At 38.3% G+C, this 18,820-nt stretch overlaps 1 protein-coding gene across 2 annotated transcripts in view; it reads right to left on the bottom strand.

The window, feature by feature from the left end:
* Positions 1-18,820, bottom strand: part of dync2h1 (dynein cytoplasmic 2 heavy chain 1) — a 541,347-nt gene that overhangs the window by 284,447 nt on the left and 238,080 nt on the right. The window contains exons 64-69 of one of the 2 annotated variants that reach the window (XM_059646623.1): positions 17,084-17,193; positions 15,746-15,766; positions 14,636-14,734; positions 11,870-11,993; positions 6,052-6,215; positions 4,637-4,756 (exon numbers count right to left, since the gene is read on the bottom strand). In XM_059646623.1, the coding sequence (XP_059502606.1) occupies positions 4,637-4,756; positions 6,052-6,215; positions 11,870-11,993; positions 14,636-14,734; positions 15,746-15,766; positions 17,084-17,193 (638 nt within the window). The remainder of the gene's footprint in view (positions 1-4,636; positions 4,757-6,051; positions 6,216-11,869; positions 11,994-14,635; positions 14,735-15,745; positions 15,767-17,083; positions 17,194-18,820) is intronic. The other variant, XM_059646624.1, reaches the window with a different exon arrangement.

Here is an 18,820-nt window from a genome sequence, read left to right as displayed (position 1 = left end):
CCAAAGTGATAGCATTTGAAATAGAAGATAGTCACATCTATATTCATTGGAGTCAGTTTCGTTCAATTATGGCTAGAAAACAAATGTTTCTAACAATTCTTTAGTGCAAACAACAGAATGTGTGAGGATTTGCACTCTTGCTGTGCCAATGTATGCACTTTCTAAACTTAGTATCTATCCAAGATAATACTATTGGAATTTCACCCAAGCATGTTCAGAATTAAACTTCATTCACGCTGGAATTGCAAGAACTGTATAAAAAGCTGGTTGCACCATAGCCTGAGTATGGTGTAGAGTTCTGCAGTCCATATCATAGGAACTTGCTGCAGTGGTAATGTGTACTCATTTATCTAAATATTGCATTAAAGGAGTATTACTTTACCATCGAAGGAAAAGTACTGAATCACAGTATTGTATTTTGCACATGGTATACACTGCTGCATCTACGGTGGAGTAACTAATTATTTAAGGTGGTGGATTGGGTGACAATAAAATGAGCTGTTTTGTCCTGAATACTACCGAGGTTCTCAAGTGTTGTGGAAGTTGAAACTCATGAAGGCACTTCAAGAGCATTCCATCATGCCGTAATCCCTCCACTTGTTTCTTGTGGATATTAGACAGGATATGGAGAGATACGAGGTAAATTACGCGCCAGAGATTTTCCGATCTCTGGCCTGCTCTTGCAGCCACAGTATTTATATGCTGATACAAATCATATCCAACTCTGGTACGGCCGCACTTGGAGTACTGTGTACAGTTCTGGTCACCACATTATAAGAAGGATGTGGAAGCTTTGGAAAGGGTGCAGAGGAGATTTACTAGGATGTTGCCTGGTATGGAGGGAAGGTCTTTCGAGGAAAGGCTGAGGGACTTGAGGCTGTTTTCATTAGAGAGAAGAAGGTTGAGAGGTGACTTAATTGAGACATATAAGATAATCAAAGGGTTAGATAGGGTGGATAGGGACAGCCTTTTTCCTAGGATGGTGACGTCGAGCATGAGGGGGCATAGCTTTAAATTGAGGGGTGAAAGATATAGGACAGATGTCAGAGGTAGTTTCTTTACTCAGAGAGTAGTAAGGGAATGGAACACTTTGCCTGCAACGGTAGTAGATTTGCCAACTTTAGGTACATTTAAGTCGTCATTGGACAAGCATATGGATGTACATGGAATAGTGTAGGTTAGATGGGCTTCAGATTGGTATGGCAGATCGGCACAACATCGGGGGCCAAAGGGCCTGTACTGTGCTGTAATGTTCTATGTTCTATATGTTCTTCAATCTTTAATATAATTTATCCACTTTAAAAGACTCATAATATGCAAATAGTATGCTTTTTGAAAATCCATGTAAAATATATCAAAGGATAGCCTTTATCACAAATTTAATCACTTTCTTCAAGTGTCCCGGATTCAAACCATACTGAGTACATCTACGATTTGTATGGAGTTGTGATGACTAGTGATTTTATCACGAACATAGAAACTACAGTATGTCTCATGTACCTAAATAATCACAAATAAAAGAACACAGCAATGCTATAATTATGTTCAATTAACTTTCTTTACTTCTTTTTATTTATCAGCTTTTATGTCTGTAAAAGATGCTGCACTTTTGCTCGTGAAAAGTACACATTGAGAAATGATTAACGAACTGTAGATGGATCAATTAATTCAGTCCTTTAAATACCACTTTTGTTTTTTCTTGGAAGGGATGCTTCTGGCAAAGCCAGTATTTGCACTCATCTTTAATTGTCCTTTAACTGAGTAGCTCACTACCCAATTTATTCCACTATCGGCTCTGAATTATAGGCTTCAGATGGCATCTTCCTCTTACTTTTCTCACCCCAAATCTATACACAAGCCTTTATCTTTACAGATATCCTAGAACTGCTGCCTCGTCAAGCAGTGCTACAGAAGTGTGAAGTGTAAAAAAACAGCAGGGAACTTAAGAAGAAGCTTCATTACCAACCTCACAATTACTGCTCAGAAACGGCCACAAGGCGGGGGATGGGATAAAAGGACAGCACAGGTGCAAATGCTCTAGAGGGCAAGGTGGCATATGGGTTCTGCTGCAAAGGACTCAAAATAGGGCTTTGATGGAAAGATGCTAGTTGGTGAACTGAAACACAAAGAAAAATAAAATTTCAACTAGTTTCCTGACACTATCCGTCCAAAGAAAATACATCCCTATCTCAATTCTTCAGGTTTCTACTTAACTGACCCCTTCCAGGTTATTTGCCATTGACAATAGTAACAACTGGATGAGTCATTCCAAATCTGATGTGAACTTTTCTCCAAATCTGAAAGCCTTAAATTCTCTCAGTTCTAATGCTTGAAGATTTCTAACTAAACTCTCCTGGTTTGGAAGTTTTATGATGTAATAATTTCCCTCCTATAGCAGAACAATCAGAATTGTACACAATACTCCAAAAGTGCCCTCATCAATGTCCTATACAACTTCATTATGACATCCCAACTGCTATACTTAATGGTATATCACATACTGGTGAGTTTTCCAGTGCTCCTCCAGAGAAGTTAAGGCAGAAAACCAGTTAGCTTCACACATAAACAGTCTACTCTCGAACACTGAATATGGCAAGGTGGGTCTCATTAAATATATACTAGCAAAGACAAGCTGAAGAACTGAGTCAGGTATAAAGCTAATAAACCATGTGACCCAGAAGTCATCCTCTGATTTGATGTGTTGGTTCAAAACAGAAAGTACACCAGACTGACAGGATAAAAGCATCATAGCTGTAGCCAGGATTGCTGCCATTTACCAGCATGTTGAAGATTCAGCCTGTGGTAATCTTTTCGGATTGAGTAAATCGCAGCATACTTGTCTAATTAGTGGCGTTCTGCACGGTGAGAGATTCTATTACCCTGACAAAGACATGTACAAGCTCTGGTCAAAGACAACTTAATGAATTCCCCTTTCCTATTTCCTCTCTTCACACTAATGGATGGCAAAGAAGGAAATGTTATGGCTATTACAACAAAGGATTTCAATAAGAACAAATGAATGGTCACAGTCACCTACACAATGACTCATAATGGCATCCTTACCTGATTCAGTGGTTACACACCTGGTTTCAAGGTGTGGCTGAGTTCTGTGAGCTTCTCCTTCTTAAAACACAGATAATGCATATCTTGTACCTGGCTTAGGCGAAGGTAAAAGAAATGCTCTCAAAAGACCTTATGGGTACAAGATTCTCCCACTGAGAATCCACATTTCACTCCTCCTTCTCTTCTCCCTTTGAGCAGCTCGTTTCCTTCTGCCTTTGCTCAATCTGCCTGTTATACTGCAGATCAATGGGAATGGCAACTACATACCTATGACTGGGAGTATGGCCTGACCAGGATTCTTGAAGTCAGAACCAAGGTCTTGTCTGTATTCAGCATCTATTCCTGTCAGTTACACTAATTGTCTAAAACAACCAATGTATTGAACCAACTCAGAAAAAAAAGGAGAGGTTAATTAGCAATGACCCTGATAGTGTTTGATGGTCTAAGTTCTTCCTGTTGCTGAACATGTTTAGCTGTGCACGCTTAAGACAGAGTTCAAAATGGCAACAATGGTATCAAATCAGCCTTACACATTGACCAAATACCTACTTTCCTTACTACCAGTACAGGGTTCTACGCTGCATTAACAACTTCACTATGATATTATTTAGTATAAATCGTACAGTAAACATACATTTGTGGGATGACTCCATTCTGATGCAAAACAGCAAATGAGCAGTATGAAGCCAATATTGTAGCCTATCTTGAAAACTGAAAATACAAAAACTCATTTTTCAAAAAAGGTTTTGTTGAACATGAGTGTAAAAGATAGTATGCAAGTACTGTGGTGTAATCAACAAAACTTCTTGCACAACTTGAAGGAATTTGTAGCTGGAGATGTCAAACTTCTAAAATTTTTACTTTTAATGTTGAGATATCTAAAGAGAATGCATTTTGAACTAAATCTGGATTCCAATGAATATATCCTTGTATTTTGTTTACTTTCTTCTGTGGAGAAAGATGTGAATATATTCTAGAAATGTTTTGCAATTAATACATTCCCTGCAACCAACCAAAGCCTTTTGAAAGCAGTGCAGTGGAGACCGAGACGTTGGATGCCTTCAAGGCAGAGATTGACAAATTCTTGATCTCAGAAGGAATCAAGGGCTACGGGGAGAGTGCAGGGAAGTGGTGTTGAAATGCCCATCAGCCATGATTTAAATGGTGGAGTGGACTTGATGGGCCGAATGGCCTTACTTCCACTCCTATGTCTTATGGTCTTAAAATGATATCCAACAAGGAGACAGCCATATGAACTGGATTAGGCTGACACTACAGTGGATTTATTTTCCTTACAAATCCTTTGTCCAAATATTGCTTAAAAGAACGATCATTAATCTGGCAAATGTTTTGTTTATGTGCAAATGAGAGATAATGGTGAAAGAATTATGCAAATCAGTTCAGTGATGGGAAATAATAGTGCCACTTTTTGCCATCTTCAGGCAATATAAGAGTTGCCATCTCATTAAGAAAGAAAAATAAATTTAATTGATCCAAAATGTTTGTATGGTATTAAATACAGGTTTCTTGTTTAATATGCTGATACAAACATAGAATTTTCCATATGCAATACCTCTAATAGAGAATCTTCAAGTTTTGCTAGTTGAATCTTTTTCTCCTCTTCCTGTTGTAGGAGTGTTGTCTTACGTTCCTCTAGCTCTGGTTTCTCATGTTGCAGAGTGACAGCTAATAGCTTCAAGAACATAAAATTGATAAACAATTTTCAGTAATTGAAATGATTATTAAAGGTTACAAGGTTGTACGTAGCCAACAAAAACAATGTTCTGCTGACCTTAATTTCAATAGATTTTTCACGTCGCAGGCACTTTATGAAATTCCTACTCTCTATATATGCTCACATTCTGTCTTGCATTATATTATTCATCCATTATTTCCTTCTTGCTGATGAGCTAACTCCCAGTACATCTAATTTAAAACACATTAGAACCCTTTATATTCTCATTGTTGCTACCTCATCTATTTAAACTTAGAACATGTTCTTTATGGGCCCATCATCTGTTGCAGACTAACGTCACATTATGTGAGTCAATCGTGCCTTTCTTCCAACAACTTAGATGCTTTCTCACTTTCTTGAAGCGGCACGGTGGCTCAGTGATTAGCACTGCAGCCTCACAGCGCCAGGGACCCAGGTTCGATTCCAGCCTCGGGCGACTGTCTGTGTGGCGTTTGCACATTCTCCCAGTGTCTGCATGGGCTTCCCCCGGGTGCTCCGGTTTCCTCCCACAGTCAAAAAATGGGCAGGCTAGGTGGAGCAGCCATGTTAAATTGCCCGTAGTGTTCAGGGGTGTGTGGGTTATAGGGGGATGGGTCTGGGTGGGATGCTTCAAGGGGCAGTGTGGACCTGTTGGGCTGAAGGGCCTGTTCCCGCACTGTAGGGAATCTAATCTAATCTGTTCATGAAATTCTTTGTATTTCCAATTGTCTTCTTCCTGGCTCCAACCTTACAGTTATCCCTAAATGTATTTCTATATTCTGCACTGTTTAAAGGACACAAGACATAACCGAAGTAAATACATCATTTCATTTGGATATAACTTGGACTTCATATTACCATTAACAGGTGTGCATGTGCACATATTTTGCAATGAAACCACAGTTTTCATCATTAAACACTAAATTGAATATCCTTCATTGTCATGAGTACTCCAGTTCAGGAGTACAGGGGTACAGTGAAAAGTTTTTATGATGGCTACCTCTAACGGTGCCATCTTAGGTACACATCTTGGATACAACAGAGGAATAAAAGGAAAAGTAGCAGCATTATTTATAGTATCTAAAAAAAATTATAACATAGTTAAAAGGAATACCATTACAGTCCAGTAAAGAATTTCAAATAGACATTACATTGCAGCAATAATATCTTCTATACAACACAAAATACCATGTTCTTGACTTGTCAAGAAGAACAATACAAAATATGGCAAGCAACAAATAGGTATTAAAAGAATATTATTGTTACTTCTTTACCTGTCCCCTGAGACCTTCCCTTGTTATTGTAAAATTAACCTCATTGACAATGGAAGCTGCATCAGGTGGAATAGATGGGTCGGGGTTGCGAGTTGCCAGGAAAAGGCGGAATTCTTCATTGTAGTCAATTATTTTATCACCAATTTGTACAACATACCGAGGTCCTGTAAAAGTAATATACATGGTGCAAAGTGTGTTTAATGGCATCTTAGAACAAGCCAACTTGAAAAGAAGGTAAAAGTTTGTACGTGTGAAGTATCTACACAACTTGCTGTTAAGGAATGCACTGGGCCCAGTAAACATCCAAACGTCTTTTACACAACAGTAAACAAGTCAGTGAAAAAGTTAGGAGAGGTACCAACATTGAGGGGAAGAGGTAGACATGGAAATTTTGAACATCAAGGTAACAAGTTGGAAGCTTGAAAGAACACAGGTGTAAAGGGAGAAGGAATTGAAGGTTCTGTCATCAATAATGGGGCAGAAGAATAAGTGTAGTTAGAAATATACAGAAGGAGAACTAAAGGGCCCAGGCTGGAATGCGAGGATGAAGGTGATTTCTGAGGAAGCAACACTGGAACAAATTTGAAAAGAAGGACATCTCTAACTCTGTGCACTAGCATTTAAATAGAAGATAGAGATCAAGGAAAAATAGAAGTAGGCAAGTGGTATTTTATGCATGAAAACATGCAAATGGTTCAATATTGGGTAAGGTGGAAGGTGTCCAGGGTGGTGTTTGGCATGAATACTGATAAGGAAGTTGAGTTTGGAGACAGTAAAAACACTTGTGGGTTTCGAAGACACGAAGTTGAGATAGAGCAGAGTGAATTGTACCTGCTGCATTCATTTGAAAAACATAATGCTGCAGAAATTCTAATGACTGCCAATCTGGCATGAAGATTAACTACTAATGTACAAAGGTTCATTCCTTTGGTTTTCAATTATTGCTGGAAATTCTTCAGATGTTAAATCTGAAATTACGTTTTATATTTATCTTTTCTGTCTCTTCCTTTCTTTACACAATCTTTTGTCCTTCCTCTTTATTTCTCTTTGTAATCCGGACTGGATGCTGAATTATCCCACTCTAATTTGCACATGCTACTCAATATTCTGCTGTTTTATTTCTCAATCTTCAAACTGTTTGGTTACGAAGGTACAGAATTGCCTTCTTCACTCATTTTCCGGATATCCTGTTTTCCTCACTGTACCCATACCAGCTCTCACTTGCAGCAACTTAGTCAGCGAAAATGTATTGAGATAAAAAGCTGAAAGGCAGAACTAACTAATGACAGATGTTATCAGAAGATCTGCTAGAGGAAAACCTGGCACATAATGGACAGTGAAAATTCCAGAACATCACACAACTGAAACAGAATTATAATATTTAATTACTGTTAATCAGTTACTGAGATTTTAAATCTTCTATTACATTGTCGCTAGTTCCAATGATTTCTTGTAGCAAAATACAAATTCAACACGCTATCATTCAAACAACTCAAAGTTCAAAAACTATTTGACACTTTTCTGAAAAAACACTGATAAACTAAACCTTACAATGAATGAAGGACTTTTGAAGATAAATTTTAATGGATTCATTTTTATCTTTGCAAACAGTAACCAATACTATTAGGTCATGTTGTCCAATTAAAGAGTCATCTTTTGCTGTCATTACAACAGCGAAACTTGAAGGAACTTCAGGCACAGTTAAATGCTGCTTGGAGCTCCCTCCCTAATTGTGGTTATAGTTATTGCAAATGGATTGCAGTTCAAAAAGGTAGCTCACTGCCACCTAATCACAGGAAACTAGTGATGAATAATAAATGTTGACCCAGTTAATGATGTCCACATCCTATGAATGCAAAACAAAAACATGGAACGCCAGCAATCACTGTCAATGCAGCCTTCATATTGTCGGAATCATCACATTTGAAAACCTTAAAAAATGATCCGATTGGACAAAAAAAAGTTCACTTTTTATGCTAATATTTTCACAATAAAAACACAAGAAAAGTTACACTTGATTCAGCAAGGGAAATATTAAGTTTTAAAACACATATTAAGCCAGAATTACTACTAAGCATTGTCGCTGAAAAACTAAATTTTATGTTTAAGCAATATAAAATTTATTCACTAAGAATAAATTGTGTATGACTATACAGTCAAGCTAATCAGTGCTTCTCTCTAACTTGCTGTATAAAATTCTCCAACATGTTGCTTGCTAAGCATGTTTGATCACTTCATTGTGATTGGATGTAGAATTAAATTAATATAAAACAAGGGTAATTCCATGAGACAGATATTGCTAGATCTGCTGGCAGCTTTCTTCAAAGAATGCAGAAAGCACAATTACTTCGTTGCTGATCTAATATATTTCAATTGTTTTTTGCATGTCTTGCCCCTTATTACTTGCTAAATATATCAAGAGAATAAAAGCATAATCCTAATCAACAAAATAGAAACTCAGGCAAGTAAGGTTTCTTTTGGAGCCACATCTGGTGTTTCCATATCAATAGTTAAGAGTTTTGTCGAAGGCTGGATTAAAAAATGCAATTATCTGTTCACAAAGCTTATTATTTTCTGTTATGAATCTGCAGACTTCGCACAGTACAGGTCATGCATCAATGAAATACATTGTTTTCTAACTACATGTGATGTATTTTTTTCGGGAAGCTGAGTCAAACAAACATTGTGAACCTTTTGAACAATATGAAATTAAGACTATCTGAAAGCACACAAACAAATAGATAAAATAATACTGTTTCAATTACCCTTCATATATAGGTCAATAAGCATTTAAACTACTTTAAAGACATAAAAGTTTTCACAGCTGAATTGTTTATTACTTTAACATAAAAAGTGGTCTACTGCAGGGCTTTAATGTAGGAAGTGCAGCATAATGCTATAAATTTTGGATACCACAGCAGTCTGGCACTACTTCATCTTCTTCCTCCACGAAGAAAGGGGAGTCAAAAAAAAGGCAGTGGATTGGCAGGAGATGACACTTCTATGTAGCTAACAGAAGTTGCAAGCCAATTGAGCATTATATTCACCAGAACATTAGAAACATACATGGGACTTTATTGACTGTTGAGTTTTCACCATGATGAGATGATAAGAAAGCGTATACGGGGCTAGATTTTACCAAGCCGGCATGGGTAACTCTTCGTTAGAAGCAGAAGCACGTGTATTGCTAAATGTATTGTTAATTTACATAATCACTTTGACAGCTATTGTAACTGCAGCTACAAGGAACAAATCACACAGGTGATAGTGTTTCATGTATCTGCCCTTGTCCTTTGAGATAATACTGCTCATGGGTATAGAACTTTAGTGAATTTCTGCCCTGCATCTTGTAGATGATTCACACTTCTGCTACTGAGTGTCAGTGATGGAGGGAGTGAATGCTTGATGCCAGTCAAGTGAGCTGGCTTTGTCCTGGATAGTGTGAAGATTCTTGAGTGTTGTTGGGGCTGCACTCATCCTGGCAAGTGGTGAGTATTCCACGACACTCCTGATTTGTGCTTTGTAAATGGCAGATAGGTTTTGGTCAGGAGGTGAGTTCCTTGATGCAGGATTCCTAGCCTCTGACACTGCTCTTGAAGCTAATATTTATTGGCTTATACAGTCCTGTATATGGTCATGGTAACCCTTGGATGTCAATAATGAGGGATTGAGCAACAATAGTACCATCGCACATCACGGGAAATGGTTAGAATCTCTCTTGTTTGACATGTTCACTGCCAGCATTTGTGTGGTGTGATGCCACAGGCCACTTGTCAGTCCAAGCAAGATATTGTCCAAGTCTTGCTCCATTTGAACATGGACTGCTTCAAAATCTGAGGAGTCATCAATGGTGCTGAACATTGTGTAATCAAATAACATCCCCAATTCTGACCTTATGACAGACGGAAGATCATTGATGAAGCAGCTGAAGGTGGTTGGACCTAGGAAACTACCCAGAGGATCTCCAGCAGAGATGTCCAGAAGTTGAGATAATTTCCTCCAACAAACGCATTCATCTTCCTATATTTCAGGTACGACTCCAATCAGAAGAACATTTTCCCCGGATTTCCATTGATTTGAGTTTTGCTAGGGTGCTGACACTCAGTCAAATGAAGTCTTGATTTCAAGGGCTCCGTCACTCTCACCTCACCTCTGGAATTAATTTAGCCCTTTTGTCCATGTTTAAATGATGGCTGTAATGAGGTCAGCAGTTGAATGGCCTTGGTAGAACCCGAACTGAGTATCACTGGGCAGATTATTGCTAAGCAGATGCTGCATGATAATACTGTTGATGGCAACTTCCATCACTTTACTGATGATTGAGAGTAGAATGAAGGGGCAGTAATTATCAGAGTTGGATTTGTCCTGCTTTTTGTAAACATGACATATCAAGGCAATTTTCCACATTGTTCAATAGATGCCAGTGTCAAGGCTATACTGGAACTTTTGGCTAGGAGCGTGACAAGCACAAACCCTTGAGCACAAATCTCCAGTGCTATTGCTGGAATGTTGTCAGGGCTCATTGTCTTTACAGTATCCAGTGCTTTCAGCTATTTCTTGATATTACATGGACACTGTCTGAAGACTGGCATCTGTGATGTCATGGATCTCTTGAAAATGTCCGTTTTTCTGGCTGAGGATTAGTGCAAAACATCGGCTACAGCACTTGGAACAATGCAATGGGCTTTTCTATCATTGAGAATGGGGATGTTTGTGGGGTCCCCTTCTCCAGTGAGTTGTTTTAATTGTCTGCCACCATTCACAACTGGGTGTGGTAGGGCTGCAGAGCTTTGATGTGAGCATTGGTTGTGGAATCATTTCTCTCTGTATATCACTTGCTACATAAGCAACTGGGCAGACAAGTAGTCTTGTGTTGTAACTTAACCAGATTGACATCTCATTTTTAAGTACAGTTAATGCTGTTCCTGGCATGCCCTCCTGCACTCTCCACTGAACCAGCGTTGATCATACAGTGGGGGTTAGGTCAAGCAATGAAGTCACAGATTGTGTTGGAGTACAATTCCACTGCTTGTTGATAGTTACCCAGAGTGCCTCGTAGATGAACAGTTGAGTTGCTAAATCTGTTGAAAGTCTGTCCCATTTAGCACTGTGATAGTGTCACACAACACAGTGGAGATATTCTCAAAATGAAGTCAGGACTGTCTCCACAAAGGCTGTGCAGTATTCACTCGAAGAGTCTTTGATTCAGAGCTAAATAGAACCAAAGCTATATGTGGTAGTTGTATAAGTATAACCAGAGGACTCAGTGATAACACCTATAAGTTGAAACGTACAATAACTTCAAGATGCATTACAGGGTCACGTTTTGTCCAGAAGCAGAGAGGTATAAAAGAAGTGAAGGTGTTTCCACCCATGCATGCCAAATTCTTTTTATCTGTGAACAATACTCCAGGATATTGCTACTTTATGAAACTTGTGATCCAGATAAAGCATGTGTAGACATAAATGGAAATCAAGTATTGTTTGTGCAGAACATTTACATAACACTGAAAATATTGGAAGTAAAAGGTGAATAAAATTATGTGATTTGACCCAAGACTATGCATGATATTATTAGCAAAATGATACAAGCACAGAACATTAGTATTAAACAAACTTGTCAAGAACCATTCCTTAGGTTTCATGCATAATGCTTTCGTGACAGTCACAGTTACCAATAACTGAGCACCAAGACCTTTCTGTTCTTTCCGAGCACCAGACCTGATTTCCAACCCACATCATTCAGATACTAATACAAACAGCATCATGTGAATTATTTTACTCTATTTAATCAAAACAATTGACTAGACTCACTTACCCTGAGCAATAAGATCCCTTCTCAATAGCGGATATAGTACAGGCTCAACTCCATCCATCTCTTGAATAATTAGTGTCTTCCCAAAGCGCACAGCCAGCTCCACTGCTGTAATGAAGTTAGAATCCTGTCCAGTTGTTAATAGAGACAACTATTTAATATTTAGCAATCAGGTATACTGTAAAATATTATTATCTAGTGAAACAGAAAGGTTCAATTTATACTTAAATACAAAATGATCATAATTTTAAGCATTTGTAGGTCATACGCATCTCCCTGGCAAGAATAAGCTTTTTACATGAAACTAGGTATACTCTTCAACAATAACTTTTATGCATTCTGTTGAATAAAAGCACACTAGAAGCAAGGGCAACAAAGTGGTTTTCAACTGCCACTCCTCTTACCTATGTCCCCTAACATCGCCCCCATACTGGGGCAGATTGAGGCACCCTGATACAAGCCAGCAGGCAGACCATGCTAATTAACTTATCATGAAGCAACCCCTGCTCTGGCCTCCAGGAACAGAGATAATTATGGTGAGAGGATGAAGTTGATCCTTAATTGGTCATGAGATGACTACTTAATTGGCCTCAATTGGCCCTGCACAGAAAAGCTGAATTTGGGTCTACTTGCCAGGATTTTATTTCTGTGGTGGCAAGAAGGAAGTAGCTATCTGCCTGCTTCTAACCCACTTGAATACCCTTCTCCATGCTTCTCAGAAGGCAGAGTATTCTGACCAATGTTTCAGGTGATTGATTTTTCATTAACTCTGTCTTGTTCTCCAAAGTCACTTGACCTGCTGCATATTTCCAGCGTTTCTGTGCTTGTTTCAGATTGCCAGTATCTGCAATATTTTGATTTTTTTTCAAGAATCAGCGTTGGCCTCAGGCGATATTCTAGTGATATTATCACTGGATTGTTAATCCAGAAACACAAATAACCTTCTGGGGACGGGGTTTTGAATCCCGCCACAGCAAATGGTGGAATTTGAATTCAATAAATATCTGGAATTCATAATCTAATGATGACCGTGAATCCATTGTCGATTGTTGGAAAAACCCGTATGGTTCACTAATGCCCTTTAGGGAAGGAAACTGCCATCCTTTCTTGGTCTGGCCTACATGTGACTCCAGACCAACAGCAATGTGGGTGACGCAAAACAACCCTCTGGGCAGTATTGATGGGCAATAAATGCTGCCTAGCCAGTGATGCCGCTCATCTCATGAATGAATAAAGAAAAAAAATTCCAGTACACAGCTACAACCTTAAACATTCACTCCCTCCAACACTGATGTACAGGGGCGACAGTGTATATCATATTTGAGGTACACTGTAGTATCTAAAGGCTCCTTCAAAAGTACCTTCCAAACCCATGGCCACTACCTAATAGAATAAGGGAAGCTGATACACAGAAACATCAGTATCTGCAAGTTCCCCTCCAAGCCACATACCATCCCGATTTGAAGGGCCTAGGCCCGAAACGTCAGCTTTTGTGCTCCTGAGATGCTGCTTGGCCTGCTGTGTTCATCCAGCTTCACACTTTGTTATCTTGGATTCTCCAGCATCTGCAGTTCCCATTATCTCTGATTGGAAATATGTTACTGTTTCTTCTCTGTCACTGCGCCAAATTCTGCATGTCCCTTAGGAACAACACTGCAGATGCATCTATACCAGGTACACCAGGCTGAGAGGTTAAACAAAATGGCTCACCACCACCGCTGTCACAAGAGGAATTAGAGATGAAAATCGAATTCTGATTTTGCCAGCAATGCTTTCTTTTTTGAAAAAAAAGTTAAAATAATGCCAATGAAGCCAAAGAAGTTTATACCTGGGGCATGGTTTAATTTTCTGTGCTTCATCAAAATTTTAATTATTTGCTTGAATTTAGTTTGGAATTTGTTTTATTTAGATTTGGTTACAAGAGAAGAAATTTGAGAACAATTTTCTCAAATTTATTAGCTGCACTCCTTTGAATAGAACCCCCAATGATGTTTCAAGGCAGAGAGGTTTATAAAACTAAATGTGTGGCACTCCCACCACCTTCCTGTCCATCCCCAACCTATGAACCAAATTATGATGGACTAGGAAGACATCAAGCAGCTTTGTCACCTTTAGGCCTTGTAGGGGCCTCCAACTCTGGGTAGAGAAGGCAAAAACAAGGTATGTAGCCTGGCAACCTTCACTATGTGGGCTGCCGTCAGGCTATAAGATGGGGCTACCACCTTTGTGTTTTCCTCACGTCTTTGCACAATAGCAGTTTTAGCTGATACTATCATAGAAACCACACACATAATAAATTCAACCAGATACGTTCCAAGAAATTTTAATTTACTGAAGTGTAAGGCTAGATGTAAGAAGATGCCATGGTTCCCCCACACGACTTAAAAATACACTGGGGAGCCCAGGCATGAGCCCAACTGCTGTTCTGAAACTATTTAATGGCAAGAAGCAGAGATAATTACTGGAAGATTATAGCCCTGCCATTTTCTCAGGGCAGTGGACTAAGAGTCTTGGAGAACTGTCAGCATCAGCTTTATATGGTCCACAGCATCAGCATTCTGATATGGGTAAATCACCAGTGGGATGATGCCCTTAATAGCCTGATGCCTTCAGCACTCTTTTCAAATTTTCAACAAGTTAGAAAAGTACAGTTAAGCAATAGGAAGACTATCCAATTGATATATGTTCTCCCCTTCAACTCCAGGAGACTATAAATCTAGCTAATCTTTGCTCTTTATTCACTTCATAGCGTGCTGCAAGAATACCTACCTGTTGGTTAATGACTTCCAGGCGTGCCTCTTTTAAGTGACTCTTTAACCACTCTGTGGCACGTGAAGATGGATCTATTAAGAATGGGCAAATACGGCTCTAAAAAGAGAAACATCAAAGATGTATGAAGATAAAAAGTACATGCACTTCTGCACACATGTATTCAATACAGAATGTAGATCCACATATGGGAAAATCACCAAAGAAATTATTCCTGCAGTGTTTCCCTCCTCTACCAGAAAATTGGTCATCCATCAAAATTAGGAATGTACAAGGAAGAAGCATTTAAATGCTATCTTCTGAATATTTTATCAAATAATGTATGAAAATTGATGTATGAATTATTCTGTTTATTCATAGAATCATCTTCCATGTTCTATAAGCTGTATTTTCTGTATAAAGAAAGGTCGTGGTGGAAAACCAAAAATTAACTAAAATTGATCATTAATCTTAGCCAGCTAAAATGCTTCCTAATTAAGATTCAACAGAATAATTGCCTTGCACATGATACAATTAATACCACAAAGCAGAAAATAGGATCTGAAAAGTAAGTGGGTACCTTGTTGATAATTCATGTTTGCTAATAAGTCAAAATATGAAGGACCTCAAATTTTATCTGATACAATACTTTAACACTAAACAAAAGCCGATGCTTTAACTAGTAATTTTCTTTCAAAATGTTGAACGCACCATTACTTTAAATAGGCTAATTTGAAAGTTCACTGAGAAAGAAATTATATTCCCAGGGCATGTCTTTATTTTTTAAACTAAAGGAAACTATGATAATATGTCAAAATCTAGTAAAGTGCACACACAGAATCACTCCATCTGCCAGAAGCCATACGTATTCAACAGCTGATGCAGTTTCACACTGTAACACAAATGATCCTCAATGGCACTTGTGGATTTACTAGGCCAAGTAGTTCTATGGCTACAACCAATAAAACGATAATGTCAGCTTTCATTACATGTACAAATCAGATTTGTTATGAAGGAAGCATGGTATTGATACATTATATTGATTGGCAATATCCAGCCTATTTCACAAAGGTATAGCAGTGTAAAGTAAGCAGGAACATAGAAAAGATCGCAAAGGCAACAAATTCCTACCCTGATTTTCAACTCATTGATCTATTTGTGAAGCAGTGAATAATGGAAAAATAAATAAAAAATATTATTGGCATTAATATAAGCTACGAAAAGACATGAAATCAATGCAGAAATAACATTCCAAATTACAAAGCAGCAAGATGAATAAAGCAATATATACAATATCAGTTGAGTATTGATAACTGGAAGTTCAGGTATTTTGCATAATTCAATAATCTTTAATAATTACAAAAGGTTTAGACTCCATTCAATAATCATTAATAAATTAGTGCCAATTTAGCAAACAGATGCAAATAAACACTAATACTCATTCAAAAATATTAAAACTGACAGTTACAACTGAGATTAACTTTCACTGAGCTATAATTTGAAAGATGGCATAAATATTTAGGCTTTGTAACAGTATGGATGCCCACCTTTGTAGACATTCTCTTCAATTTTATCTCCCAATCTATTCCATATGTTAATTGGAGGAGCAGAGTGGCAAAATTTGGACGAACAAACCTAAGCTCATGACCCAGGCATTTTCTTTACCCCTGAGCTGCACCAGCAGGTCACTGATCAGCTTGTTACTTGAAACATTCAAAAAATGGCAGTTGACCAGTGGGCAGGAAAAATGTTTGAGCAGAAGGTGGAGGGATTGTGCCAAGCTGCTTTCATGTGATGGTAAAGTGAAAGCAGCTTCTCCATTCAGTCCCAGGTAAAAACACAATTGGGGTCCCTTTGACATAATGAGATGAAGAAACTTGATTTGCATTAATTCGTGAGGAACGTATCTATTTCTGGCTAAAAGAACCAGTCATTTTACTGCAATAAGCCATTACAGTCCTGCCACCCAACCGTCCTGTTTCTGCTAAATCTTAAGTTTCAACTTAATCATTAATTTTATTTCTCAATTAAAGAAATACAGAGAACAACTGATAAGAAACTTTCTAATTGATCTTCTATATCTTCAATTACTTTTGAGTTTGGTTTCTATAATGAATGAAGCAAACAATTTTAGTAAACTGAAGTACAGATTAAAAAATACAATATGATTTATATAATTTATACCTTCAATAATTTTACAAGGGATAAATAAATTGACTTAGAAGATAATATATAAATGGATGTCAACACGTTACTAATTGTTAGAAAACAGTCATTAACAAAATACAAGAGAATAAAATTAGCTGAAGGATTTTATTTATACAAATTATATACATTTCTAAATTTATGTATGTATTTTTACTGAAACTGTTGCCTCAAAAGTTTTATGCACAGATCAAATAAAACTCATTTTTAATTAATACATATTGACAGCGTTTGCAATAAGGAGAGATAAATGAGTTAAATTACCTGTAAGATGACAAGCGCATTTTCCACGGAGAGGTCATCTGATGGCAATCCTTCACTCTTCCAAATCAACTGCTCACTTTCAGTGTAGAGGAAATGACGAAGATCAAATTCTGCTCAAACAAATATGAAGGTAATTATAACTATTCAGATAATGTTCCATCTCACTTTCTTCTTCACCTTCACCTTCAACAAATTATTCTCGAATATTTTCACCAATGGCAGTACAATGCCACCAACAAATATACATTGCCCTGTCCCTCCTAGCTTATATTTCCTTCTGGCTAAATCTAATATAAGACTTTGGAGCTCTTCTCAGTCAGAAACTACAAAGTGGAAATAAATAGTTATCCACAGATGCTTCCCTGCATAAAAGAAGCTACTTTCTTTGATGCTGTGCAGTGCAAAATTAGTGGACAGCCAGATGGCTGGTGAGTTGGTGGTGAACACATTCCCATCGATATTTGTCACTCCCACAGCCAATTAATATTCTGTAAACTTCTATCTCTTACTCAGGAGACTAATCTAATTAACCAGCAGCTTTAGTCTCAGTAAGAATATCAGAATCTGTGATCACTGATGGTACTATATGTAGTCCCATAAATATCAGCGCCAGGATCGCAGATAGGGCCTCATGCTGAAGTCTGAAGGAGGGCCAACATGGACAGTACTGTGTTGGAGGGTCAGACTGGAAAAGCCAGAGGGGCTGAGACCATAAGAGGAGGACAGGAAGGTTTATTTTGAGGGATGGGCCCAGTGACGAAATGGGGCCAATGAAGAAAGCTGACACCATTTCCTGCCCAAAGAACAAGCGGGATATCCTTCTGAACATTTATACACCCCACAACCTCCAATGTCTTCCTGTCAAGCTCACAAAAGGCAAATAACCCTCAAGTTTTGTTTTAGAAAACCACAATTGAGTCTGCCTCCACCACAGTCTCAGGCAGTGCACCCCAAATCCTAAACACTTGCTGTATGAATGATCTTTTCCTCACCACCATTGATTCTTATGCCAATCCCTTAAACCACTGTTCTCAGGTCTTGACTCATCCTCTATTGGAACGGACTTTCCCTTTCTACACTGTTCAGACCCATCATGACATTGAAAACTTCCATCAAGTTTGCTCTCAATTCCAACAAATATTCTCTCAAACCTTAAGAAAAGAAAGTTTCTCCAATCTAACCATGTAACAGAAGCATCCCTCAGCCACACTCATGAATCTTTTTTCCATCCTCTCTAATGTTTTCACCTAAATGGCAGAGCCCAGAGTTGGACACAATATGGCAGCTGAGATCTTAACTATAACTTATAAAAGTCCATCATAATCTCCTTGCTTTCGTACTTTGAGGTTGGGATTGAGGAGGGAGGATTTTTTGGAGCTCAAAAGAGGAGGAAGAGTGATATACAGAATGGCATAATTAGGCAGAATGCAAAACATGGATTTCAGATAAAGGTACATTTGCATTGTGTTCAGCGAGCATAATGAGCATCCACCTACTGCCGAAAGACCCAGAGAAAGATCCTTGAAGGGTCCAGGGCAGTAGGAAGAGTTCCTAGCCCAGTCACAAAGGCAGAACCAATTGTACAGTCCACCAGAGTAATTGCCCACCATTGATGCTACTTCCATCCAGGCATATTAGGAGCATTTCAAGCCCATCATCTTTGACACCTGTGTCAGAATATCAGGAAAGTTGACATTTCAGGTCAGGATAAACGTCAACTTTCCTGTTCTTCCGATG

Source organism: Stegostoma tigrinum, chromosome 6 (assembly GCF_030684315.1).
Source record: "Stegostoma tigrinum isolate sSteTig4 chromosome 6, sSteTig4.hap1, whole genome shotgun sequence".
NCBI classification, from domain to species: domain Eukaryota; kingdom Metazoa; phylum Chordata; class Chondrichthyes; order Orectolobiformes; family Stegostomatidae; genus Stegostoma; species Stegostoma tigrinum.
Note: the sequence above shows the minus strand (reverse complement) of the source record. Positions and strands in the feature narration are given on the sequence as shown.